This window comes from Monodelphis domestica, chromosome 2 (genome assembly GCF_027887165.1).
Source record: "Monodelphis domestica isolate mMonDom1 chromosome 2, mMonDom1.pri, whole genome shotgun sequence".
Lineage (NCBI taxonomy): Eukaryota > Metazoa > Chordata > Mammalia > Didelphimorphia > Didelphidae > Monodelphis > Monodelphis domestica.
This window is the reverse complement of record NC_077228.1, coordinates 467,016,854-467,039,829: the sequence shown is the minus strand read 5'-3', so window position 1 is coordinate 467,039,829 and position 22,976 is coordinate 467,016,854. Positions and strand designations below refer to the sequence as shown.

Below are 22,976 nucleotides of genomic sequence, written 5' to 3'. Positions count from 1 at the left end.
ATTATACTATAGTTATAGAATTGCATGAGCCAGTCAGTGCATGGTAAGTCAAAAGTGTAGAATAAGGAATGTAATCAAGCCAACTAGTATATTAGGAAAAAAAAACTGTAATTCACAAATGGAACTGGATAAATCTTATGATGTACAAAATCCATCTCCACTCCTGATGCAAACCCAGAATAAAAGACAACAGATGGATACATCAAATGGACCCTGTGGCAATGAACAACTTGTGGAAAACAGTTTTGAGAAGGTTAAGTGGAAACTTTTTTTGGATTTTGATGGCTTACAAAAAGAAAACAACCCTTATGTCCTAACAACTGGAACAGTTGAACAAGAGAGATGATGGATATGGGAAAAAAGATATTCCAAGGGATCTGTAATTATTAACAAGAATGGGCTGTTAGAAATTAGTTCCAGAGAAGAAGAAATGCTAAAAAATAAAATGTTGGCTTTTGAAGGAATGAGGAAGAGACTTGAAGAACAGCATGCTCAGGAGTTATCAATACTTATAGCTGAGCAGGGGAAAGAGGAAAAGAAATTACAAAAGGAAATAGAACAGGAGAGAATACTAAAAGAGAAGAAGGAAACTACAGCAGAAACAGCTGAAGTGAATCATAACAATGCAGTGGAATTAGAATGGCAAAAAATAAGTGACAGTGGCTTACAAGAAACAATGCTGTCACAAGTGGACACCCTCCATATTGCCAATTCAAATAATTCTGCTTTTACAAATTCTACCCTACAACATAGCTTTGCTTCTACAAGTGAAATACCATTGTACCTCTGGGGATCATCCTAGTGGTTTGCCCAAAATCGCAGTAACAAAGCCTCTGGGAAGGCTTTCTTCTAGAAAACTTCTAGAAATCTTCTAGAAAACTAGATGTTCTCAGGTTTTCAGTCTAGAAGTACAAGCAAAATTTGACAAAATAACTGCAGTGGCAAAAGGATTTTCTTACCTGTAGGCTTGTACAGACAAAAAAAGTGAAACGTTTCCAGCAAACAGTAAAAGATACAATGGAGTTCATAAGAAGTTTTCAGTCCAAAGCACCATTAAAAAGAGGATCTGTTTCAGCACAAGATGCTTCTCTACAAGAAAGAGTATTATCTCAGCTTCAAGCTGCCTTATTTGATATTCATGACATATTCTTCATAATGCATGCAACAGAAAGAATGTCCATTTTACATTATGATCGAGAAGTGTGTAAAGAAAAAATGCTTAGGCAAATGGATAAAATGAAGAACCCACGAGCATCTTTCAGCTGCAACACAGAAATCTCTGGATAGGAAGAAGTACATGAAGGCTGCTGAAATGGGAATGCCAAATAAAAAAATTGTTATTAGACAAAAGCCTTCTGAAATAAGAGTACTTCAGCCAAATCAAGACCACTCTGTAGACAAGGGAGCAAATGCAGGAAAAACCCAAAGAAAGCAGCCAAATGTTGTGACAATTTAAGAAGACAGCATTTGCTAGGATAAAACAATGTTGGTTATGCTCATGTACTTTTTTCTACCTAAAAAAATGAAACAGAAGATTGAGAACTGTTCAGTGATGTAAAGGAATCCTACACTAAATCATTTTTTTTCCCAGTAATATTAGGTTTAGGTAGGAAAAGACTTAATCCAGAAAAAATACTTCAAATATGTGCTTTAATTATGTAATCCCAATTTTGATATTTATGTGTATAGTCTTGCAAAAGATATATATTTTCCATATTTTAAGGATATTTGAACTGTTTTTGTGGAAGGAGATTGAAAAGATGAGGCAAAAATTTTTATCACACATTTTATGTATAAGGAACTTATCTGTACTGTATTTGGTAAACAAATTGTTCTAGGGGAAAATAATATAAAAGCATATTTTGTTCGTTTAAAAAATTTTTTTAAACAATTTTCATTAAAGTTGAGTCCCAAATCGTGAATTTTATAGTGGACCAACACATACTTACATAAACAAACTCTGGTTTAGGGAGCATAAATTGGATGAAGCATATAATAAAACATTGGAATATTGTTTTTAGTCATATATGTCTAATTGCTATTCTTATGGATATCTGTATTCCAGTAACAAATATTAAATTTCCTTATATATTACTAATACTTCTCAAAGCATTTTCATAGGATTGTCACTTCCCTTTCTGGAAAAAGAATTTTTTTGAGAAGATAGTACAATCTTCTTGACTATATCATATTTAGGAATGTACAAAATCTACTGTAGTTTAGGGAAAAAACATACAAGTTATTGCATGCAATTATATTTTCTATTTGGGCAGAATTATTTTTTTCTAGCCATCTTGCTCCTTTATGAAATTCTGCTTTTTCTAGGATGCTTAATTTTGGAGAGAATGAAGGGCTATATCTAATAAATCCAAACTTTCAAATAGGGATTTATTTTTAATATATGAATTAATTTGTGTTTCTATGTATATACACACATTATTATATATACACAAATAACTGTGTGTGTGCTTGTATATACACATACAAGTGAAATTTAAAATTTCAAAATAAATATCACTCAGAATAGCAGGATCCAAGAAAACAATTTTTTTAGAGAGATATTTTTCCAGGGTTACACAGCTAGTAAGTAATGTCGACTGATTGTAACTCAGGACTCCCTATCTCCAGGTCCATCACTCTAGCCACTAATACACTTAAGCTGTCTCATGCAGCTCAGTATAGTCAGACATTCTCAAAGAAATGTAGAGTAGATTAATATGTTGCCCTATCAGATGTTCATGCCTTTCCTGGTTAAGAAAATAAAAAGTTAGAAAATTCTTCAAGCAGCCAGAAAGAAACCATTCAAATACCATGGATCACAGAAGACCTAGGAGTTTATACATCAGAGGACCAGAAGGTATGTAATATGATATTCAGGAAGGCAAAAGATTTGCATTGGCAACCCAGAGTCACCTATCCAGCAAAACCGAGTATATTCTTTCGGGGGGGAAATGGACATTCAATAAGATAGAAGATTTCCAAGCATTCCTGAGGAATAAGCCAGACCTAAACAGAAATTTGAAGTCCAAACACAAGACACAAGAGAAACTCAAAAAGGTAAATAAGAAAGTGAAAATTTAAGGGACTCGTTTAAGGTAAAAATGTTCATATGTCTACATGGAAAGAGGATTTCTATAATTTCTCAAAAATTACTCTTAATAGTAGAGAAGATAGAAGGAATTTACTCAGAAAGAGGTTGGAGAAGTAAGCTGATTATGATGATATGATGTATATGATGATATGGTGTGTATGTAAATGTGATAATATGGAACGATATGTATATGTGATATGACATGTATGCATATGAATGATATGTTAAAAAAATCAATCAAGGGCTAAAAGCGAAGGTTGCACTGAGAGAAAAGGGAAAAGAGATATAGAATTGGATAAATAATATAGCATAAAGAGGCATGAAAAATCATTATAGAGAGAGGGGGGTAAGGGTGGTAATGGATAATGCTTAAACTTTACCCTCATCTTAATTGGTTCAGAGAAGAAAAACAAGTATACTTAGTGGGGTAGAGAATTCTATCTTACTCTACAGAGAAGTAGAAGGGGAATAAGACAAGGGAAGAGTGAGGTAATTGGAGGGAGGGGAAGTGGGGAGTGACAAAAAGCAAAATACTGGTGCAAAAATATGTATAGTCACACTTTTTGTGTTAGCAAAAAATTGGAAAATGATTTGTCCATCAACGGGGGAGTGGCTGAACAAATCATAGTATCGATGCAGAGCAAAAGGAGTAGAACCAGTAGAACATTGTACGCAGAGCCTACTAGATTGCGGCATAATAAAATGTAATAGACTTTTCTACTAGCAGCAATGCGATGATCCAGGACAATCCAGTGGAACTTATGAGAAAGAATGCTATCCACATCCAGAGAAAGAACTGTGGGAGTAGAAATGCAGAAGAAAAACATATGATTGATCGCATGGTTTGATTGGGATATGATTGGGGTATTGGTGTTAAACGATTACTCTATTGCAAATATGAATAATATGTAAATAGATTTTGAACAATGATACATGTATAACCCAGTGGAATTGCTTGTCAGTTGGGGGAGGGGGAGAAGAGGGGTGGGAAAAATCATGAATCATGTAACCATGGAAAAATATTCTAAATGAATAAATAAATTATAAAAAAAAATAAAAAGTCAATTATGTGACGAGACACTACAAAGTAGGAAGAAATAAAAAGGTTGCATTAGCTGCTGAGCTGGTCAAGTTAGTAATCACAATTTTAAACAATGCCAGATAAGCATGCAGATATAAAAGTGTAAAAGAGCATACAAAGAGATTACAACATAAGGAAGTTATATAAAGGGTTTGTGATTTATCAGACTGGAGAATCCCCTTTACCAACCCATCTATGGGTCTGTGACTTAGTAGATATATTCCAGGCAGTTAAAAATGTCAAAGGTGAGATTCAAATCCTGATTTCAAGACCTGTACTTGAGCTATAAAGTGTCTCAATGGTCTTAGTCCAGTTGTAAAGCATGGCTTAAAGAGACTTTAGAGACACCTTTTATTACTCTAAGAGGAAAATAAAACAAATGTTCTTGTAGATTTATATGGCTTGTGAAATTTGCTTTGTATTTATTTCTTTTGCCTATTACTGCATATTTACTTGTCTGTGTTATGTTGGAACTTCGAGTACCTGTAAGCCCCTAGAGGGCAAGGAAGGATTTCTTAAGTGTATCCTTGCCTAGTATGTGGAGCACTTAAACTGAGTCAATTGACATGAATCCTTTTTTTTTTTTGCATAAATAATAGGAAAGTAATAGGATGAAAATTTTTATTCCAAAGTAAAGCCATAATAAATTTATGTCAATTTGCACTCCTGATTTTGCTAGTCTTAACAAATGCTTGCTGAATTGAATTTATCATTAGATTTATTGCTTCATCTTCCCACTCCCCTTTTCTGACCTATAATTCATTACTATAGTGTAAGGGGGGGGGGCAAAGGATTAATTATAAAAAGGTTGGGCTGTATTATTCAAAATTAGGGTCACCAGGAATTTAATTGATTCCAAAGAGATTTATTTACAATATATTTACAAAATATAGAAAGAGTGAAGTTAGATAATCAGAGAAAGGATAGGGTAAGATATCTAGCCTAAGCACTAAGTATTTTTTTTTCTGACCCCTGGCTCAAAACAGGCAGGGGAGTTTAGTCCTTAACCAAAGAAGCCTTGACCCTTGTAGCCCAGGACCTGGGGATTCAGGGAGCCTCTCTCAAGAGGATAGGTCTCTCCTGAGGCTAGAAAATCAAGGAAAAGAGTCAGCTTTTTTCACTCACCACATGTCAGTTGAAAGGGAGAGATTTAAGAACAGTCTCACCACGTACAGGGTTTCAGGTCCAGTGAGCAGATTGTTCACCAGCCTCCAACTCCAACTCAGAACTCCAGAAGTCAGAAATTCTCTCTGAAGATCTCAGGCAAAATCTCAGGCAATTCTCCTCCACAGGAAGTTGTAACTCCCTTTTAAAGACTTTAAAAACTTTAAAAGGGGACAGTCAGTTGATTCTGATTATTCACCCACTATCACACACATGGGTCACAAATCTCCCCCTACTCAATGATTAAGTGGGATGTTTACACTTTTGGTGATTAAATCTAAAAATGGGCAGGGGAGTTAATTTAATCTTCACAATCAAGAGAGATTTAATTTAATCTTCCCAATAGGGGACTCCCAGTGAGGAAATTTTTTCTACCAATGTAAATCAACACCTGTTCTGAAATTTATAGTATTGGTGCCTGAGCTACAAAGAGATTAAATTATTTCCCCAGACAGTATTAGAGGCCAGACTTAACTGGCTTAGCTATTTAAATATGTTTCTTTGTTTTTGTCTCAGAATTTTGGTAGAGGAGAATAAACTTGTGCTACCTTTCTATAAACACACTACTATAGAGGACACCACCTTTCTCCTAGTCCCTCCTCACTCATTCTCACATACAATCTGCTTCCAAGACTTTGCTGTATCTTTTCAATATGCCCCTTTCTCTCCTCTGACACCACTATCACTCTGGTGCAGTCCCTCTTCACCTTACACTTGGACTGTTACAATAGCCAGTTAATAGAGGTGCCTGTCTCAAGTCTCTCTCCACTCCAATCCATTCTCTATTCACCCATCAAAATTCATTTTCTTAAAGTGTCTGTCTGACCATGTGACACTGCCCACCCCAATTCAAAAAACTCCAGAGGCTCCCAATAGCCTCCCTATACAAAATTCTCTGGCTATCAAAGTCTTTCATAACCAATTTCCCCTTTCCACCCCTAACCTTTTCAGTCTTCTTACATCCCTCTCTCCCTTTATTCTTTGATCCAATGACACCTGCTTCCTAGTTGTTCCACAAATGGGTGCTCCATCTCTTGACTTTGGCATTTTCTCTTTTTCCTTTATGCTTGGACTACTCTTATTCCTCTGCTCAGTTGACTTCTCTGGCTTACCTTTAAGTCCTAAATAAGATCCCATCTTTTACTGGAAGTTTTCTCCAACCCCTTTTAATTCTAGTGCCTTCCTTTGGTTAATTGTTTCCTTTTTATCTGTACATAGCTTGCTTTGAATATATTTGTTAGCACACTATCTCCCATTACATTGTAAATTCCTTGAGGGCAGGAACTGGCTTTTGCCTCTTTTTATAGCCATAGTGCATAGCATTGAGGTATTTATAATTGTTGTTTATCCTTCATTTTTGAAGAGAACCAATAACACCATTGTAGATTGTCTTGACTTGTACATGAATTGGATTTAAATAAGGCAAAGTAGCACAAAGTCATCAGCCTCAGGCTTGCTTTCAAAGTCATCTAAGTCTAATGGCAAGACAAAAATGAGACAACTGGTAATGACCTGAGATGCAATGGATGAACTTGGTATCTTCAATATGACTAAGCTCTATGTGCTCTATAACACCTGTTTGTACCTTCCTGACTATTGGAACAAATTGTTCTCATCTGTCCATTCAGATGGGGAAAGTCTTCACATGTTTGGGGAAGACATGTGAAGACTTTCCCCATCTGAATGGAACCTAGTTTAACCCTTCAGCCCAGATGATTTTTATCAGGGTGTGGCTGATTCAAATAGGATAGTTTCTTGGAGCCACAGGGGAGAGGGTGAAAGAGGGATACTAAAGGTGGATGAGCAACCTTGAAAAGGATTGATCAAGCTCTCACACCAGAGGTGCCAGTCCTCCCAAAACACTCCTATATATACTCCAATATTGATTCAAAAGGTTGTAGTAGACAATTTACAAATTATAATTAATTTTACAATACTGTTGTAAATTCCATATTACCAATTGATTTTCTCATAAAACTTTTATAGATTTTAATCAAACTCATATCTGAAGTCAACTCATGGTTGCAGTTCAGCCAGGTTTGCTCAAATGGATCTCAATCTGCCTATCTTATTTACAAAAACCCTGAAAACTCTTTAAATTAATTGTATGTCATTAAATTTTTTTTCCAACCTAAAGTATGTCCTTCAAAAGGTCTGGTAGTAGATGATCCTAATAAATAAAAATAAACATACTCTTGTCATTTCTTCTGTTCTATGAATGACATTAAGTTTACGTGCTGAAATTTTTTTTCCTACAAATTCCTAGGAAGGGCATTAAATTGATTATTTCCATTAAATGGAATGACTTTAAACTTATCTGGCACAATCAAATCTTCAACTTGAGATTCATGCTTTCCAGCACAATTAAATTTTTCCAAACCACTTATGATTCGTTGAATTAATTTTTGCTCTTTCTGGAATATTAGTTGACATTGCCCCAATGCAATTGAAAGCAAGGGAGAAAGGGAGGGAGGAAAAAAGGAAGGGCCACTTTCTAGGTGAGCTCCACTTCCCTGAGTGGTGAACTCTTTCCTCTCCCCTACGCTATGGGGCACGACCAGCCGGGGGGGGGGGGGGGGGGGGGAGGGGTGGAATAAAGGGAGAAAGAGGAGGAAACCCCAGGGGCAGAGGTAGAGAGAGATGATGGACTCGGGCTTAGTTTACCTCACACTTACACTCCGGACATTAGAGATGGAAGGAGATGGGGAAGGAAAGGAGAGAATAGACCTCTCTCCATACTATTGGCCCCAGGCGTTTATAAATGCTCATAGAAGGACTGACTTCCTTGGCGCGCGTGCGCGCACAAACTTGCCAACATAAACTGAATAGGAAAGGAGAACACGAGCTGTTTGGTTTGCCCGCACCTGAACAGTTCCTCACCTAGCCAGTCCCGTGCCTCTTCTCCCTAGTCATTCCATCCCCCAGCGGTTCCCGGCCTACTGTTTACCCTAAATCCCACCCTGGCTTTCCTATTGGTTATTTCATGGGAGGCTTGCGCTCCTTCTCCTAATTGGCTGTCCAAGGGGAGGCTCGCTTCCCCGCCCCCTCCTAATTTGCTACCCAGAGGCGGCTCCCGGAGTTGGGGAGCCTAGCTGTTTCCGGACTAAGATGGCGGCAGCGAGGGTCCTGAGGAGTTGGAGTCGGAGCGCCAGGCATCTGGTAAGGATGGAAGGGACCAACGACGCGCACGGATCCGGGACCGGGTGTGTTAGGCCCAGACTGTGGGTATAACCTCGCGAGTATGGGAGGGTGTTGTGGAGCCTAGGAGAGGGAATGTCTAAGAAGAGAGGAAGAAGAAAGGAAGAGAGAAGCTCCCAACTGAACACTGGGGTCCGGGGGAACGGCGGTCGCTGGGAGGAGGCAAGCAGTGCCCTCAGCCCAGACCCCGGCGCCCTTCGGCCCTGCACCGTTAGTCCGCCCGCTCTCGTTCTCTATGAGGTGACCCCCACCAGCACGGGTCCTGTCACTCAGTCCTTGGCCTCAGTGCCCCGCTTCTCCCTGGCATTCCTGCCTGTCACCTGCGGATCGATGGCTTCTATGTCCCCAGCCCGGAACCCTCCACCAGCACTAGTTATTCCTTTTGCCTTAGCCTCCCCTTCCGGACTCCTTGATTCCTTCTCAAAACTGACTCGGCTCTGTTTGGACCAGTCCCAATCCTGAGTACATACTCACATCTCACATCTCAGAAGCAGGAAAGGAAGCAAGACTCGGGCCAAAACTGCTTCGCTGGCTTTGTTCCCCAGCAATGGGAGATCCGAGGAGCTTTGGGTGAAAAGTGCTTAAGAGCACTGCGCCCCCACTCAGTATCTGTGTCATTATTAGTGTTATTATTTTCTTGACATCTCCCTTCTCCTTACCACTTCTCTGCCATATTACCTAGAATCGCTTTTTTTCACATATGTTGTCTACATAAAGTATGCCACAAAAGTCTTAGTACTGCTTTAAGCTCTAGAGACATCCAGCCTTTATGTGTATTCTTGAAATAAGTCGATGGAGAGCTAGGCCTTGAAGCCAGGAAGACCCTGGTTTCAACTCCAACTTCTGACAGATAATCCTTCTTTCTGGGATCCTGGAACCTCTCTAAGTGTTCTAAGAAACTCTCTTAAACAGGGGCTCTAATAAAAAAAAAACAAAACAAACTTAAAATATACTTAATTTTTAAAAAATCGATAACTGTATTTCAATATAACTGTCTTCCATTGTAATCCTATGTTTTTTTATACATCAAAAATCATTTTTCTGAGGAGTCTGAGGGCTTTACTAAACTACTAAAGGGATCTGTAACACAAAAAAGGGCTATAAATTTCTGTTCTGATATGTTGTAAAGGTTTCTAACTGCACTGGTGAATAGTTTCTCCATGTAGTCATTCTTCGTATCATTTAAATCACAGGTTCAGTCTCTATCTCTCCTTATAAACTATGAGAGCAGTCATTTTAACTGTCTAGAACTCAGTTTCTTCCTCTGTGAAGTGAGAGAGTTTTGTCTAAATGAGGAGTTATTAACCTTTTTCATGTCATAGAACCTTTTAACAGTTTTTTGAAGCTGGTGAACCCCTTTTCAGAATAATGTGGGTAAATGCCTAAAATAATAATTGCAATGTGGAAATGTGGAAAGAAATCAATTAAATTTAAATACTGTTATCCCATCCACATTGAGACTTTCCACATTTCCATATATTGAGGGAAGGTGGAAGAAATTGAATGAGAATTTTGGGGAACTTTTATGGAAGCCTTAGACAATGCCTTGAAGGCCAGCAGATGATTCAGAAAAAGTTTAGATACTTAGAAATGCATGCTTAACCCAAAATTTACAATAAGGTACTGTAAACACCCCATAAAGGACAAAGAAAAAATTCAGACTTCTCTGCTACCAAGGGAGAGCCAAAAATTTTTCCAGGAATTTTCCAGGTCTCAACAGCCCCTAACTTTGGAGATGTTTAAGAAATAACTGTGTGTATTATATCTATCTATCTATCTATCTATCTACACACATATATATATATATATATATATTTGTTTGTTTGTTTATTTATTTAAAAACAAGTTATCAGATTTTGGGTTAAAAATCCTTAGACCTAGATGATATCTAAGATGTTCTAGATCTAAACCCTATGAAATGATTTATTCTACATTTAAGTCAGATAATAAGACATCCTATTAATAATAATAGCTAACATTTATATAGCCTTTACTATGTGCCAAAAACTGTGCTAAGTGATTTCCAGATATCTTCTTTATTACCTTTTTATTTTATCTCTCTTTATTTCATGATAATACGATTTTAAATGAGCATATGTAGTATTCTCTTTATTTTTTAAAATTGATTTGGGTTTCAATTTTGACATAAATGAGAGCTATTTAATTTATGGTTTTGTATCTCTAGTGCCTGACACATAGAGGGGGCTTAATAAATGCTTGTTGATTTCTCTTCCTATGTTCATGTGCTTCCTTTATTTATCCTTGTCCCTCTAGTAAGCATTACTAGTGGTTTAAAAAACAACAACAACCACAAAACCATTCTTAACTCCAATCTACAGGTCTTTAAGACTATAAATTGCAGAGAAGGTGCCTATATACATTGGTAGAAGTTTTGTCATTCTGGAATTATTCTGGTGGATTTACAGGTTCAACTCCTATCCTTTCTATCTCTCACTATAGTAGATTATTGCTGTATCTGGATTAATTTTTGCTGAGGCAGTAATCTATGTCAAGAATGAATCCCCAAAGTGTACAATATATATGTGAATTTTAAAGCCATATTGTTATTAGAAAATTAATATAATGCTTTTTATCTGTCCTATATATAGAATAAAACATTTCATATAATTTAGAATGGGAAGATCTTAGAAATAATTTAGATAAAACCCTTATTTTACAGAGTAGGAAACAGATCTAGATAAGAGAACAGACTTGCTCAGTGCATTAGAAGAAATAAGGAGAAACAGGATTTGAATCTAGATTCTCTGATCTCAAATCCATTCCTGTCTTCATTATATCATATTGCCTCAAGAATACTTTCATTTGTGATCAATGGAAGAAGCCTAGTAAGTTAGAAAGAGTCTGGATTTGGAATCCTAGGTCTTGGTTTCAATTCTCAGTTCTACTACTTACCAACTTGGCAAGTTAGTTAATTTTTTTGGGCCTCCCTGATCTGAATTGAACTAGAGGGTTGTAAGTCCTTTCCAATTCCAAACTTATGATCTAAGATTTTAAATATTGTTGAATATCTTTGAGTATTTATAAAATGAATATAGCATAGATATTTCATAAGGTGAAACCCTGATTCTTGAATTGTACCTTGCTATTAAGTAGCCTGTAGCATAGAAACAGATTCACAAAAAGGATTTTTGAGCACAAATTTAAATCCCTATTTTAGTTTGTGAAAGCACTAATATTCTTCTGAGGCGAGGGGATTCTGATGGTTAGTTTTTAAGATTCACTTTTAAAAATCTTATTATGAACATCAACATACACAAACATCTCAATATAAAAATAGAACATTGTATATGAAATAGCAAACTTCTGTTATATAGTTGTTGTTTTTAAATATGCCTGGGATACATTGAACAGAACATATCCTGGCACTGTCACCTCTTACTTGTGGGATCCTGGTCAAGTCATTTAACCTCTCTGGAATTCAGTTGCCCTTCTGTAAAATGATAGGGTTAAGTGGCTTTTGGGGTTCCAGTCCTAAGTTTATGATCTTAAATTTTAGAGTATAATAATAAAATCTTTCTGCTTGTGTACATTTTGGTTTTTTTTTCTTCTGGTATATTTTTAAATTTTTATTTTTTCTTTTTCTCCCTCCTACATCTCTTCTTCCCTTCCCTTCCACCTAACTCATTCTCCCCCACTCTTGTAACGAGTACAATCAATCAAAGTAATGCTTTGGTCATGTCTAACATATATTTAGTTGAGCATCTCAATATTGCATCATCATTTTTCCAGAGTCAAAAATAGTCATTGCTTTCATCTGAATTATGAAATCTTTCAAAGTTATTTGCCTTTACATTATTGTGGGCATTGTGTCTTTTTAGTTTTGCTAATTTCATTGTGTTTCCTTTGTATTCATAGGATCATAGATTCTGAACTAGAAGAAACTTTAGAAGTCTATCAAATCCCCTTCTAGCACCTTGCGTAGGGTAACATAACATGGGAAGTTTCTGAGAGGATTTTAGAGCCCAAGTTAACTGACTATCCATTTCATCACTGAACTGCCTCTCTGAATTTCTTATGACTCTAGGACAGTAATGGCAACCCTATGACACAGGTGCCAAAGATGGCACACAAAACACTCTCTGTGGGTACTTGACCACCCTCCCTTCCCACCCCCCAACCCCAAAGTTCATTACTAGAAAAGCAGAGGGACTCCCACAGAGCTGCTCCATCCCACCCCCCATTCCCTGTCTGCATCATACCTGGTGACATTTTTTCACATCACCCATCCCTCTGTGCAGTAGCCCAATGGGAATGCATAGGGGGCAAGGTAGGCAGCTCACAGGCTACAGAGCTGGGATTACTTCCCTCTCCCTCTCTACACTCACTGAGAACACTCCTCATTTTACCTGCCCCTCAATCCAGCAGCCCAATGGGAGTGCTTTCTCCCTCCTCTATGTAGGGTAAGGGAGGTTGGGTTGAGTGTAACCAGCATGTGGTAGGGGGAGAGGGGTCTATGCTACATACTGCAGTTTGCTTAGCCGTTTCTCAATTAATGGGTACCCACTTTGTTTCCAGTTCATTTTGGCCATAAAAAGTGTATGAATATTTATATATATATATGGATTCATTCTTTAATCTCTTTGGGGTCTAATGCCTCATTATGAATATCACTGAGTTGAAAGACAGTTTAATGACTTTTTGGATATAGTTCCAAATTTTTTACTAGAATTCTTGGACCAATTTACCAACCATGCATAGATGTTTCTGCCCTTCCAGCCTTCCAAAAATTGACTTTTTCATTGTTGTCCTCCTTTCCTGTCCAATGAGCTTGATTTAAAACAATTTATGCATCTTAATGTTAATGATTTGGATTTTTTCCCACGTAATTTCCCACGTAATCCCACGTTCATAATTTATATTTTATTTCAAAACTATTTGCATTCTTTTGATCATATCACCACTTATCTATCCAATTCTCTCCCCCACCCCAGTTTTTCCTTTTAATTCTCATAGCTTTGACCTTATAAAAAAGTTTTGAAGGTGTTTGTTTTTCTTTCTTGATAGTCTTGATCTCTTGTTCACTTAAAATTCTGCCTCTGGCCATGGTCGTAAATAGTATTCCCATTCCATATCCTCTTATTTTGTTTAATGTGATGATCTTTTATGTATAGGTCACTTATATGTTTTTAGTTTATTGTGGCTATGGTATAAGCCATTTATGTTAAGCCTAAATTTCTGTTTTTTCTGGCATCAGTTGAGATGGCAATGTTGAACTGCCATCTATAGAGTGCTGAAAAGTTTGCAAAATGCTCTAACACTACTTTAACATTGTCATTTGGACCTCACAATATGAGAGAGATAGTGACAGTTTGAAGATGAGAAAAGAGACTTACAAAGGTTAAGTGACCTTTCCAAGCCTACATAGTCATCAGAGATGAAATTCAAATCCAGCTTTTCTGACAACACTGTTCTCATCATCCTTTGTTACCTTTCAAAGTTGAATTTGATGGATGTCAAATAAGGCTTTGTCCTGGGGCCACTTTTCTTTGCTATTTCACTTGGTATTTTCAACTCCCATGAATTTAATTATCATTTGTATGCTGCTGATTCTCAAATCTACTTTTTGAGTCCTATAAATGCAAAAATTATGACAGTAGCCATAAATTGATAATTTTATTAAATCAAAAGTAATAGGGGAAAAGATGGAAAAATAGGAGAGAGGGAGATACAGGTTACTTGCTGCTCCATTTAGCTTGCTATTCTGTGGCCACCATTAGGGCCCCCTAGCCACATTCACAGGGAAGTCCAGCCAGCAACAAATGTGAAAGAGGAGAGAGTGAAATCTGCTCTGACCTCAGTTTATCAAACTTTTTCTCCGCTTAATAGCTTTCACATATCATGTCTCAAGAGCCAGCTGTGGCTTTCTGTTTTGCCTGGTGGGGCAGTACAGGAAACAATATAAGTGACATCCCCTCTGCCCCCTATCTCATGATCTCTTGACTCCATTGCAGCCTTTTCCCCACTGCCATTCTATCTTGTGTCCCAATCCACTCAGTGATTTCATTCACACAATTCTTGTCTCTGGGTCAAGTTCAGGCTTATGCAAGGTATGCGGATAGTCACGACATGAGATATGTCACCTGTGCAACCCGGGGGTGGGGGTGGGGAGTAAATTTCTTTCTTATAGTCCTAACCTCTCTTCTGACTATCAGACTAACATCTCCAAATACCTATGACATCTAAGGATAAAGAGAAAAATTATTGCACTTAAGAATTTTTTTTATGTTTTGTTTTCTTATATTTAGCCTCATTTTGTCTATCCTACCAAAAAAAAATAATTTTCAAGTGAACGAGCATTTAAGTGCCTACCATATGCCAGGTCAATTGTTGATTTAATTCTGGAAAAAAAATAAGAGAAACAGAAAAGATGTAAGAATTTGAGAAAGTTAAGCCTTTGTTATTTTAAAGTTTTATTTTTAGTCCTTTAGATTTTTATGTATTATGAGTTAAAATTTGTAAAATAGGACTTCTCATTCCAAATTTGAAAATAGTTATTTTAGAAAACTGTTTCTATGAAATCAGAAATCAGTGATTCAGGGTTATTTATGTTTTAGGATAGAGTAATTAGTAGGTATTTAGCCATTATTAGGAACTTTAAGAGGAAATCACATTGTTGGTTTTTCATTTGTAGGTCATACATTTGGTGTCATGCCTAAAAAGGACCAAGTCTTTCTTCTTGCTTGGAAATAGTTTGTATCACAATATATTCAACTAATCAAAGAGTATTTAAGTGCTTTCTATGTGCTAGAACCTTTGTTAAATCCTGGAGATGCAGGAGAAGGCAGAAAATATTGTCCCTACCCTCTAGGACCCATTCCAGTGGGGAAAAGAGTAAACAATTGTGTTCTTACAAGATATAAACACATTAAATGGAGAGTCAGACTGAATGATTCATCAACAACAAAAATCTCAGAGAGAAGGTACTAACAATAAAGGGACCTGTGAAAGGCCTTGTAGAAGATGGGATTTTAAATAAGAAGATAGCTAGGGAAGCCATGCGACTGAGGTGAGGAGAGAGGGCATTCTAGGCCTGGTAGGTGGCCAGTACAAATGCTCAGAGCTGGAGGTAGAGACTCTTGTAGGAAAAACAGCAAGGACAGTGTCACTAGATTATATATCATGTAAGAGAGGGGGGCAAGAAAGTTATGAGAATACTTATAAGGGCCTTAAAAGCCAAAAAGGATTTTATATTTGGTCCTTCTGGTTATAGGAAACCACTGAACTTTAAAATAGCCCTAGGGTAATGTAAAGTAATATGAAAGATTAGGAAGCACTTTACAAAATTGTAAAATTAATAATGCTGTGAAAAACTTAAAAGAAAACTTTGTACTCTATTAATTAAAAACAATTTAAGCCATAACCTTTTTTCCCCTTAAAACTTTGCCTTTTCTAAAATTGTCTGTTTAAATCTATAAAATATAAATTTTGTAATGGGACATCTTAGGCATATTGAGTTAGCTTATGAAGTTTCTGAACCTTTTAAACATATCTAATGTTGGTTCTATTTAAGGTAGCATGGTATGGTAAAATTTTTAGATTTGGTGTTTTTATAGAAAGTAAAGGTAGCTAGGTGGTTCATTTGCATAGTAAGCACTTGAAAAATACTTGTCAGTTTGATTAAATTCAAAAGACCTTCTTATTCAGATCTTGACCCTTCCATTTCCCACTGGTTTAAACTTGGACAAGACACTTGAGTAGAGTTACTTTATTCCTCTGGGAAATGAGGATATGCACTAAATTATTTCAGAGGTTCCTCCAGTGCAAAAGGATATGAACCTATTTAATAGCTAACTGTTACCCACTTAAAAAATTTTCATCAGTGAAATTTTTATGTTTTCAGAATTTTAGGTTTTGATTCACGAATTCATACACCTAGTTGGATTAACTATGTGGCAAAGACTTGGAGTCACTAGTTCAAATCCTGTCTCAGGCACTTATTCACCGTGTGACTCGGGACAAGTCATTTAACTTTTCTGTCACAGTTTCCTCATCTGTAAAATGAAGATAACAATAGCATTTACTTCCAGTATTGTTGTGAGAATCAAAGAAAATAATGTATGTAAAAGGTTTTATAAACTTTTAGGTGCTATGTAAATGGTAACTATTATTAACTAAGCTTACTTATTTCCTTAAGGTTTACATATTGTTCTTTCTTCAGGCATCTTGAACCCTTTCCAGATTACTGAGAAAAACAAATCCAACTTTATTGGGGATGAGGACAATACAGGATAGTGTAAAGGTTAAATTTAATGATTGGACGCAGTTTATTTGCCAAAATAGAAGGGAAACAATAGAGAAATGTGAAAGAGGTTAGAGAAAATACCTATACTAGTCTTCAGCCAGGAAGGCCAGTAATGAGTAATCACATGGCCTCCTCTAAGATGGAAGCTAGTCTCTTAGGAAACTAGGAAAGGAGTCAGCCTTTTAACTTACCCAACCAAGTATTCCAGGAGTCAAAGTTGAAGTTAGGATCCACAATGCAGTCTCCAATGAGGTTCCCTGGAAGACTATCTCCAGGAGACACTCTCCACAAGACTCAACTTCACCAGCCTGCCAGCCAAAGAATTTTGTGGCTTTTATCCCCATCCCTCTTCACAAGGGCCAATCACAGTTTCCAAAATTGTCATACTTCTCATCCTCTGAAGGTAGCAACTCTCCTCCTAGGATTCAGACTTTTCTGAGTTGTCACCCTTGGATTCACATGTTTCTGAGTGTATGAACTCTTAAAAGAATTCAAAAGTTTCTAGCTGTTTGAATTAGAAAAAAAAAAAAAGGTTGGAGCTCTTCCAAATATCTTGCTGGCTTCTCACCTCTAAAGGTATTAACTCTCCTCCTATGAGTAAGAGTTTGTGGACTTCCCTTACTTTAGGGTTAAGTATGGGTGTATTCACTTTTGTTGATTAATTCAAAAGTAGATAAGAGAGTCCTGTCATCAGTGTAATGAGGTACTAAGTAAGCCTACTTAAGTTATTGTTATTCCAAAGTGTTAACTCCAATTAGGCAAAGAGAACAAAGGATTCCCTTTTCACAAGTACAAACTCAGAGTAGACAAAGAGAACCAAGAATTTCCTTTCACAATAGTGAGGAAATGGGGAGTAGAGTAGAAAGAGCCCTATAAACTGAGCCCTATAAACTATGAAAAAAGAGAGATCAATAGGAAAGGATGAAAAGATAAATTATGACACTTAAGAATTCTTAATTCTTCTTTTCTTACATTTAGCCTCATTTTGAATGCTTTACAAAAAAATTGGAATTTTTCATGCCAACAGTCATTTATTAAGTGTCTACTATATTCCAGGCACTATGGCTTCTCTTTTCAAAGAAATTAGAGTAAGCATCTTAAAATAACCATCTTTCTAATCCAGCAGGTGATATGAAGGAACCAGGAGTTTGGTTGTGTCCTTCAATATGTATTTGCCATTGTTTTTATTTATGCTTTTATGTTTATAGACTTTCCAATGTCTTGATAATGAAACATACAGTTTTATAATTTTATTAAGTATCATGGGGACTTTCACATTATGCAATATAATGAAAAATACTTCAGGATTATTCATAAGGAAAAATTGCCTTTAAAAAATAAGGCATTCTCTCCAGGTTCACTCTTCCAACTTCCATAAGCATTGGCAGGTCAGGTCCCCATATCATGGCTGACAACTTCTTTCTTTCTTTTTTCTTTTTTTAATTATCTCCCACATTGACTTTTATTACACATATATAACATTACTAGCAGAAGAGGTAACAAAATTCAGTAATTGAGTTGACAATACTAAGTAAAATTTGAGAAGTTATCAAATTTTGGGGAAAAAAATCCACATTGACTAAAGGGAATGAAGGTAAAAAGTAGCTCTTCTTTTATCATGTATAGTATCCACAGAAGTATTTCTTATCATCCCAGACATGTCAAATGCAAAAACAAAACACAATTCAAAGCTGTTTTAATTAACACCATGACATGAATTAACCTTAACATTTGTTTCTTTTTAAGAAATATTTCCACAGAAAATTTAACTGCAAATTTGCTTTCAGCAAAGGGCAGGAAAACATCAAAATAAGTCACACAAATGAGGATGACACTCCAAGAAAAATACCTATGCAGCAGCATTGTTATTGTTTCACTTGGGATTTCCACCCATCATTTAGCACAAACTTCTTAATCTACCATTTTTCTAACTTACTCTTCTTAATATGTAAGCTATAACTTGGGTAATTAAATGTTAAGTAAATTATACTTTCATTTTAAGTTGTCTCATAAGGCACTGAATGTTAAATCTATACTAAAACCTAAGATTGCATTTTTTTCCTGGTACCTCTGGGATTTATAACACATTAAAACAAAAAGTTCAAACACCATCAATTACATTAGGAATGTTACAAGATGTCTGTGCTAGATTGACAATACTGGAAAAAGAAATCAGAACATTTAGAAGTAGTTGTGTTTCTGCTCCTTGATAACACCTCAGACTAGTATTTGGAATTTTCTGTCTTCAAAGTAAATAAAAGGAAAAAGTTACCAGAAAATTGCTTTTTCTTTTTGAAAAACCCTTACATTCTGTGTTAAAATTGATAATAAGTATTGGTTCCAAAAGAAAAGAGTGATAAGGGGAGGGCAATTGGGGTTAAATGACTTGCCTAGGGTCACACAACTTGGAGGTGTATGAGACCTGGCTCCCTATCCATTGAACTACTTTGCTGCCTCAGACTACTTCTTTCTTCAGGGAGTTAGGGATGGTGTTTTATAAGGTCTAAGCCCTCCCCAGTTCCACCATTGATTATTCAGTTGATATCAGTTAGCCAGCCAGCCAAAGTTACTTCCCTTTTTTAGTTAAGGATGACAAAGAATTTGTCGCATTCTCCTACTAGATGCAGAGTCTTGAAGTTCTTAAGTATGTACAATTTGTCCTAGGCTCCCAGTGCAAATGCTGCTATCATCAACTGTTCCAGGGCAGTACTATGAATCACAATGGAAAAGTACTGTAAGATTAAAAATTAATATCTAATACTCCAAGTATTATTTTTATAAGATTTATTAATAATCACTTGAAGTAAAGGAATAAAAAGACAAAAGTAAAAGCCTGAGAGAAAGGAGTTTCCCAGTTGGTACGAAAAGGAAAGGGATTCTGGGAGATGAAGTCCAAGGGTACAAAATTGTATTTACACAGAACACATCTTCTGACTTTTTGAATTTCACATGATCATCTTAAGCTAATGGGAAGAGGGGGAGGGGAAGGAGACAGAGACTCTTCTCCATCCCCCTTCTATCAATTCCCTTTCTGGAACTGTGCCATCCTAGGCTGAACTGCTTTTTGGAATACTGGCTTGACTCTGAAACTGGCTTGCTGTTGTTTTATCCAAGCCCCACAGGATTTGATTGATTTTCTTCATCTAGCCCCAATATAATTCCCATATAACTCATTTCATCTAATGACTTGAAGTATTTCATTCCTTCCAATCTGATTAAGATCTTTTTTTTGTACCTCTTTTATCCCTTTGATTTGATTCAAGGGTATTTATGAGTTATGCCAATTTTATGCATATTGTTTTTGTAACTCTACCAAACTCATATGATAAAAGTACCTGAGAGTAGCAGGGGAAAAGGAGGTGGGTTGGGGTGGATATAGAATGTAAGACACACTACTCTTACTTAAAAACAGACTAGCACAATGTAATGGAAAGGACACTGGGCCTTAGAATTGAGACCTGAATTTTAGTCCTGGTTCTACAACTAATCAGTTATTTCCTTAGGTAAATTATTTAACCATTCTTGATTGCTGAGAAGTCCTATTCTCCCTACTTCTCTACCCATCACCCTTCTGTCCTGCCTTCCCACTCCCACCCCATTATGTAATCTCTCATTTCCTTTTGAATATATTTTTGCCTTTACTTGTATGTGTTACTTGAAGTAAAATATAAATAAAAACCTTATGGAAGGGACTTTCTTTTTTTTGTCTTTATATCTTGAGTGTCTAGCATAGTGCCATCTTGAATGTCCTTTCTACCTTTAAAATTTAGTCTAGTCAAATATGATTAAGTAATCATTATAACTTTATAGCAAATAAATTTATCAGAATAAAAATAAAACATTTTAACCAAATCATAGGCATCATAATGTAATCACCTGGTAGGACTGGTGCCAGGCCAGTCAGTTAATCATTCTGAGGTTCAGTGACCCCTTTCATAAATGGAGTAATAATACTTGTAGTACTTACATTATAGAGTTCTGATTATCAAATAAGATAATGTAAATAAAGTGTTTTTCAACCTTGAAAGCATTGTACAAATATGAGCTACTATAATTATTTTTTTTTAGAGCTGAAATAGACCCTAGGGATAATCTGGTCCAACTTCACAGATAATTCCTTAAATTCCAATAATTCATTTTTTCATTCATTTTATTGAATCTTAATTCTAGGTAATTTTGCTTTCATATAGAGCATATTAGAAAAGTATACCTTTCTTACCTAAGAAGTTGTAATTAATGGTATAAATCTGATTGCAAGCAGGAAGTTATACTATTACAGGGGAGAGAGGGAATTAAGAACACCTTTTTATGTTTACAAGATCTTTTATATTGTTTGATTTTGTTGTATTGTATTATTGAATTATGTTGGTTGGAGCAATCTTATGTGTTCATATAGGAATCTTTATGAAAATGTATTAGTTTTAATAAATTAGCTATTAGTGTCAAATGGGCTGATTAAAAAAAAACCTTAGAGTATAAGTTGGATAGTTTCCTATTCCTATATTGTTGTACATTCTAATTGTGTTACCTCTTAGTTTTTAATATCAATTTTAGTTTTAAAAAGACATGCTAAAAGTATGTAATTGACAAGAAATTGTATAATTTTTTTAAAAAAAATTAACTTTTCTTTATTCTTCTAGAGTTGTGTTAATCATATTCAAATATGCAGGAGTATTCATGCTGTGAAGCCAAAATATACATGTCTCTTTGGTTATTCTTCCTTCCAGTTTAGTCATCCACATCGGTTATTGAGAACAACTAGTAGTAAGTATGGACTTTAACAGGAAATATTTAATATATATGAGTGTTTTGTATCAGATGTGTTTATTTCCCCCCCAAGCACTTTAGAGTATTTAAAGAATCTGGGAAGTAAATACATAGAATTTATGAGAGTAAAATAAGGTTCCACTTTCCTGTCCTATGTTTTTGAATGGTTTTAATACTGGGAATTGGTTGTCCTCACATAGACCCTCCATACTTCTACTTGCTTTCAGTTTGAGGATCAAACAGCATTATGAGATAACAATCTCATGTTTATTATGTAGTATATAGTAAAGGGAGAATCTGCGTCTTTTCCTCTTCCTTATTCATCATTGTTCAATGAAGTATTTGTAACTATCTTACAAATTGTTCAGGCCTGCGATGAAATCAGACCAGTGCATTCTGAAACAGAAGACTTTTCAACATCTACTTCTGATAACTTTGGTTGCATTTGCCCAAGGGAGAAGAGGAATTTCTGTCCCAAAGACCCATTATCTTGGGATTGTGGCCTTTCCCCTTCATTTCTTTTCTTTAACCTCTTCTCTAGAAAAAGCTGTTGATGATCTATGCAGTACATACCTAGTCAACTATTTAGTCTTAAGTGACTTTGCAATATAAAGAAATGTCAAGGTACAAATTAAAGGCAGTTAAAAATTTTGTGAATTTACAGATTAATCACTGTGTTACAGAAAATCAAGTTTGCCTCTGTTCTATTGCTTGGCTAATTACTAAATGGTTAGATAGGGAAGGTCAAATCAAATTACTAAGCATTTATTAGTTGCTTACTATGTGCTTGCAACTGTGTTATATGCTAGCTATAAAAAAACAAAATACAAATGAAAATCCTTTCCCTAGAGAGGAGCTTACATTCTAATGGGAAAAAACAACACATTAAAGTAAATTTAAAATGGGGAGAAGTACTCATGTTAGAGGAATGGTTGAGAAAGAAGTCTAAATAATTAAGAGTAGGGCTCAGAGAGGAATGAAGAATTGAACCTGTCTAGCCTAAGAGCCCTTACTTAAAATGGAGGTTCCTGGAGGGAACAATCAAATAAAAGGAAAGAACTATAGAGTAGAAGCATCATTCTAGGTGAGAAGCTGTTTGATCACTGTGGTGAAGGCAGCCTCCAGGATAATAAGACCCTGGGAATAGTGGAAAAAGAAGTCTGGAAAGTCAGGAGCAGGTCAGAGAATACTATAGATTTTTGTTCATAAAGTCTAAAGTTATCTGTTATTTAATCTTTCCCTATGCTTTATGATCTCTAACCTTGCTCATCTTTATCATGACCTACATTTCTTCCACCCTTCATTTCTCTTCTAGCCATCACTCTTAAATTGCTATATTTTTCCTCCCTTTCCTCTTTTAACCTCTTGATGAACTAACTCAACTCTACACTACATATTAGTGTATGATATAC

At 36.0% G+C, this 22,976-nt stretch overlaps 1 protein-coding gene and 1 pseudogene across 2 annotated transcripts in view; both read left to right on the top strand.

Moving 5' to 3' along the window:
• The first annotated feature begins 40 nt into the window (after window positions 1–40).
• On the top strand, window positions 41–1,627 carry LOC100617721 (centriolar coiled-coil protein of 110 kDa-like; annotated as a pseudogene).
• Window positions 1,628–8,264: 6,637 nt separating this feature from the next.
• DBT (dihydrolipoamide branched chain transacylase E2) overlaps window positions 8,265–22,976 on the top strand; it is a 55,454-nt gene continuing 40,742 nt past the window's right edge. The window contains exons 1-2 of one of the 2 annotated variants that reach the window (XM_007485029.3): window positions 8,265–8,495; window positions 21,438–21,561. In XM_007485029.3, the coding sequence (XP_007485091.1) occupies window positions 8,445–8,495; window positions 21,438–21,561 (175 nt within the window). In that variant the 5' untranslated portion in view covers window positions 8,265–8,444. The remainder of the gene's footprint in view (window positions 8,496–21,437; window positions 21,562–22,976) is intronic. The other variant, XM_007485028.3, reaches the window with a different exon arrangement.